This window comes from Tachypleus tridentatus, chromosome 10 (assembly GCF_004210375.1).
Source record: "Tachypleus tridentatus isolate NWPU-2018 chromosome 10, ASM421037v1, whole genome shotgun sequence".
Classification (NCBI taxonomy): Eukaryota; Metazoa; Arthropoda; class Merostomata; order Xiphosura; family Limulidae; genus Tachypleus; species Tachypleus tridentatus.
In genome coordinates this window covers 162532464-162538310 of record NC_134834.1, presented here as the reverse complement: position 1 = coordinate 162538310, position 5847 = coordinate 162532464, and the positions used below count along the sequence as shown (strand labels likewise).

The following is a 5847-nucleotide window of genomic DNA, read 5'->3' as shown; positions in this document are numbered from 1 at the left end:
AATAAGCAGTAATAGGTTGTTTAGTTAACTAATGAACTGGTGTTATGCATCCTTTTCAGAGCTTGATTTATTTAATTGATTAACGAATTACAGTTAAATGTTCTTTTCAGAATATTTTATTTAACTATGGAATTAATTAAACTGATTAATTATAAACACGTTGTGGGTCATTATGTCTTGGGGACCTAAAGATGGTATATATATACATAACTGTTTGGTATTAAGTTACAATTTCAATCCTATGACACCATGGCTGTCTGTCATGGCGGCCTAGCAACACGCCCTTTTGTACAACGTATTGGCTGTCTGCTATTGCGGCAAAATAGTGAGCCTCTAATGTCACGTCATCTGGTGGTAAATGTGGGAAATATGAAGCCTTCGTCTTTGACCGAGGCGACAATTTTTAGACGCGGGAGTACGAACGAGACTTACTGCTCATGCGATTGTTTATTACATTTGCGAAGTATTTCAGTTACCTCTTACCATATGACTGATTTATTACACTTGCGAGTTCTCTCAATCACAGCTCACCATGTGACTTAGTCACAGTTCACTAATGTAATTACACGTGTACAAAATCTACAACTACTTGAACATTTCTTTTATAAAAATACCTGAATTAAGTGTGAATTTTCATGTTTGTGGTGAGGTGATTAGGCCTAATTAATTTGTTTATAAAAAAAAATCGAATTTCGACTTAAATTAATGAGCAACTAAAAACTTTTCTTGGTGTGCTATCCAATAAACCCCAGCACTTGTCGTTTATCTGAGTTACCTCAAAATAAACAAGTATGTTCAAGGAAACATTTCAAGACATGTCCCATGATTCTGCAGTCAACTTATCAATACTCATTTGAAGTCTTACACACGTCCATCTGAGTAGTACCAATAAACCAGTTGATTATGTGTAACAACTAAGTCAGTAGATCATTGGTCGAAGTAAAACACAATTTACTTACACACGAAGTAGGCCGAATGAGTAAAAAATCATTGATGCTTCATGGATTGAAGGGCAGATGATTAGATTATAGTTTGCGTCTGAAAAGTGTCTGTTTTTGATATTTCAATCCGGTTTGATCAAACTTACCGTAAACTTATTTTGTTAAAGGTGTGCGTGCTAATCAGTTCAAAACTCCCAACATCCTTTGTCTTCAGCAAATATAAGTTTTATATTTTACAAACACCACTTATCTGCTTTAAGGGTAAAAAAAAAAACACATCCGAAAATTACACCTTGGCTTAATTGTTAACTTTAAATATTCGTAATGAAAATAAATTAATTTTTTAGAAACATAATTTTATTATAACGAACATTCACTTTACGTTGCGACCACACACCAGTCTATAAACATCCTCTAAGTTTTAAAGTATCAAGTACTGTTACTGTTTTTAGGGTTCCTAACCAAACGTATAAACACCAATATTGTTATACAATTCCTAGCCTTACGTATAAACACCACTTTCTCTCATACAATTTGTAGCCTTACGTACAAACAACTCTTTATACAGTAATGTTCCTAATAATTCGTACAAGTGACAAATTTTGCTGTACAGTTTATTTATTTACGAACAAATGTAACTTCATTTTGTACACTTCGTAAATTTACGTACAGCAACAGTTTTTGCTGTACAGCTCCTACATACGTACAAGTACTTTATGTTACACCGTTCGTCACCTTATTTACTTATTCCATATTTTAATTCTACATATTTAAACACCGATATCATTCTCTACAATATTAATTCTTAGCTAAAACATCAATTTTGTATTTAATACGCAAATTTTAGTTAATACAGAAAACACTTCACAATCTATGAAAGTCCATTTTAAATGGATGTAAATTTTAAAACGTCTAATATTTCAATCTAAAACAACTTGCTTAACACAACCCTGTTTTGTTTAAACTGTAAACAATGGTTACAAATCTAAAAAAAATTCCAGTATCCTAATCTTTGAACTCTGGCTTTAAATATTCTAAATATTAAACAAATGTTCTAAAAACGTTAATTGCATTCTACAGTAAGTAGTGTATTTACATTATTTTTATAACAATATGTATTTTAGAGACCCCAACTTGGTATTAGATATATTCTAGTACTATCGTACTCAATGTTAAAAATTGTATATTTAAGGTATCTCTATATATATGTTAACTATTAAAAGTTCGCCAGTGTTTTCTTTATGGTGGCTAAACTACAACTAGCTCTTTCTGCTCTGTTAATAATAAAAAACAACTATAGCAAAACTTACAGTAAAAATTCCATAGAATAATAGAAAAGAAGAGATTACGCAGAGACTTGAGAATAACGCCAGTAGGAGACTAAAACAGAATAACGCTGAAAAGAAAATAAATTCTCAATTAATTACTGGCTTAGACTGCGAGAGAAATTTTAACAACTGTAAAATATTTCTAATACTGTACATTGGCTATGTGTCCAGTATTGTTCAGGCTTGTAACATAATTACGTTATTTAAAAAGCCGTTTCGTTTTTTTGGAATTTCGCGCAAAGATACACAAAGGCTATCTGCGCTAGCCGCCCTAATTTAGTATTATAAGACTACATGGAAGGCAACTAGTCATCACCACCCACCGTCGCATCCGTTATTTTTTTACCAACGAATAGTGGGATTGATTGTTACATTATAACGTCAAACGGCTGAAAGGACGAGCATGTTTGGTGCGACAGGGATGAGAACCGGTCACCCTAAGATTAAGAGTCAAGTGTCTTAACCACCTGGCCATGCTCAGCCTTTTAAAATGTTAAATAAAAGTACTTGAATATCACTAGAACTAGTGAGTAGCGTACACGAATACGTTTTCGAGAATATCTCAACAAGTAAATACATCGTACAAAGCATTTTTCTGAAAACTTAAGAGGGAAGTAAAAGCTGACATCTAAGGGCTTCAACACCCTGTACTTTATAAATGGGTATAATATCCATCTGTAAAGCTGAGTTGAGGGTTCGGATCCGGCTTGATATTAGTCCACATTTTTTTAGAAAATACATGCATATATAATTTCATATGATTGTATTCCACCCTTGATATTTCTATAGTTATACATTAAACAAGTCTTTTTATCTAAAACACCAACGTTTTTCACATTCAAAACTCTAGAGGCTAAACTAGCATGTTATACATGGAGCTTATCAAAAATCTTTGAATAATTATTTTCCAGTTACTGAATTTTAATTATAGATTTTTGTTTTGTTTGTTTGTTTTTGAATTTCTCGCAAAGCTACTCGAGGGCTATCTGCGCTACCGTCCCTAATTTAGTAGTGTAAGACTAGAGGGAAGGCAGCTAGTCGTCACCACCCACCGCCAACTCTTGGGCTACTCTTTTACCAACGAATAGTGGGATTGACCGTAACATTATAACGCTCCCACGGCTGAAAGAGCGAGCATGTTTGGTGCGACCTGGATTCGAACCCGCGACCCTCGGATTACAAATCGAACGCCTTAACACGTTTGGCCATGTCGGGCCCTATAGATTTTAATTTGCTTAGTTTCAATCATTGTTTTTTCCTTTTGGAGTTAGCTTATTACCTGAGCTTCAGCTTACTACACCTCAATTTTTATTCTGAAAAAGAAAACACTTTTAACGACACACTTTTAAAAGAGTGACCTGGGTTTGTTTTTCAGTAAAATTTACCAAGAACATATAAATCGTCGTTTACTTACGAGTGTCGTTTGATACTGTTAAAGTATGAACAATTCCAGCACACAAGAACATCAGGTAAAGAACCTGTTAACACAAAGAAAATATATTTCATAGTTAATATTTCCTATGAGATGAAAGCATAAAAGAAAATCGGAGCTGAAAATAATAAGTCTAATTCTATACCTACAACTTAGTATTTCTGTTTATCAATACAGTAGTAATCTGAGAGGCAATAATGAATATACATCAAATTATACAGTCACATTTAAAGCCGTTTTACTGGGTCGGAATCCACAGGTAATTTTTTTTTATAAGAAACGATGATTTCATTGCCTCTTTTCACAAAAAAATTAAAAAGTAATAAAAGCTTTATAAAAGAAGTTACGTTTAAAACACAACTGATATGTATTTCATTCGTTTGTTGCTAAGCGCAAAGATACACAATAGTCAGTCTGTGCTCTGCACATCGCGGCTATCGAAACTCGATTTTTAGCGTTAGAAATTTTCATCAGACTTACTGATGAGACAGCGGGAAGCCCTGTGGGACAGCAGCAAGTCTATGGAATTTCAACCCTAAAATCCGTGAATCGAATATCCGCGGTGGACACAATAGACAATTCATTGTGGCTTTTCTGTAAGACAAACGAACCAACCAATCCACCAGAAGGTGTATGTATTCTACACACATATATATATATACATCTTCTGAAATATGAGATGCAGGTTGCATAATTATGTACAGTAAAATGTTTCTTGCACAGTCGTAAAGCGACTAGAAGATTGTGCAATTATATAGAATAAATTGTTGTAAGAAACGTTTTATAACCGAACGATCCTGAATGAGGAGTTAAAAGGATCAACTATTTAAACGAGACCATTTTTCCAACAACCACAGTTTCAAATGGACCAAATGTTTCACTTCAGCAACAAAAAGTATCTAACTTAATAACATCAAGAAAACAAACGAAGTAGAGTTCATTTAAGAGGTTAAAAAATACCAAACAACTTTTTGGATACAAACATTGTCGTCTGTAAGCACAAAGATTTACAATGAGTTATCTGTGGTATGTCCACCACGGATATCGAAACCAGGTTTTTAGAGTTACTGCTGAACCACTTGGGGTAAATGGTATTGACTATATGTTTGCTTGTTTTTGAATTTCGCACAAAGCTACTCGAGAGCTATCTGTGCTAGCCGTCCCTAATTTAGCAGTGTAAGAATAGAGGGAATGCAGCTAGTCATCACAGCCCACCGCCAACTCTTGGACTACTCTTTTACCAACGAATAGTGGGATTGATCGTAACATTGTAACGCCCCCACAGCTGAAAGGGCGAGCATGTTTGGCGCGACGGGGATGCGAACCCGCGACAATCATATTACGAATCGCACGCCTTAACCCATCTGGCCATGCTGGGCCTTGACTATATGAAAATAAAAAGAAAAACAGTACTAGAATATTCAATGTATGGAATAAAAATGCCATCTCTTTGTGTAACTGTAGCCAATGTATCATTATGAAACCACAAATAACATTACGAAATCACAAATAAATGAATTACGGCATGTTAAGAATTTTGAACAGTCTTCAGTAAAGACTGGAATAGGACAATATCATAAAGCTTATATTTTGCGGTACAAATGTTTCTTTCAGTGCTAGCTTGGTACTTACCGTGGTATAGATACCACAAGCAACACTACCAGTCTTTAAGGACTTGCAGCAGCAACACGACTTTAATATTCCCATGATAACTGGTACAACACTTCATGTGTCTTGAAATTGTTCGTATGATCTTATTTATGGTATCTTAGCTTCCTTGGCTTATATTACAAACTTATTGCTCAAGACGCTCTCGCAACAACGTTCGTTCTTCGATAAAAGTAATATCAAAATTACCAAGTTCTATATTTCACGCTTTCTGGTTTTTGTAGCACACTGTTGCGCATTTTATTCTCAGCGCAAAGTAGTCGTCATGGTAACCATTCTACTATGATCGCGCGTCCTCTGGCGAGACAAGGAATTTTAAAAATAAATGAAAACATAACAACATGATTTCCTGCATATTTCTCATTATAAAAGAACCAAATAATAATAATGATGATTCAATATCGATGCTTGTGGCGGCCATATGCTTGTTGGTTTATCAAAAACAAATATTCTCGTAGTGGTACGGTTGTTAGACCCT

The 5847-nt window shown here is 34.5% G+C and overlaps 1 protein-coding gene across 1 annotated transcript; it reads right to left on the bottom strand.

Annotated features, from left to right (window-relative positions):
* Nucleotides 1-808: 808 nt before the first annotated feature.
* On the bottom strand, nt 809-5571 carry LOC143228559 (uncharacterized). Its single transcript, XM_076459800.1, has 5 exons — nt 5334-5571; nt 3684-3747; nt 2252-2337; nt 1088-1149; nt 809-875 (listed from the first exon to the last, which is right to left on the bottom strand). Exons 1-5 carry the CDS (start codon nt 5406-5408, stop codon nt 809-811), a joined length of 354 nt encoding a protein of 117 aa, XP_076315915.1. The 5' UTR covers nt 5409-5571.
* Between the last annotated feature and the right edge of the window lie 276 nt (nt 5572-5847).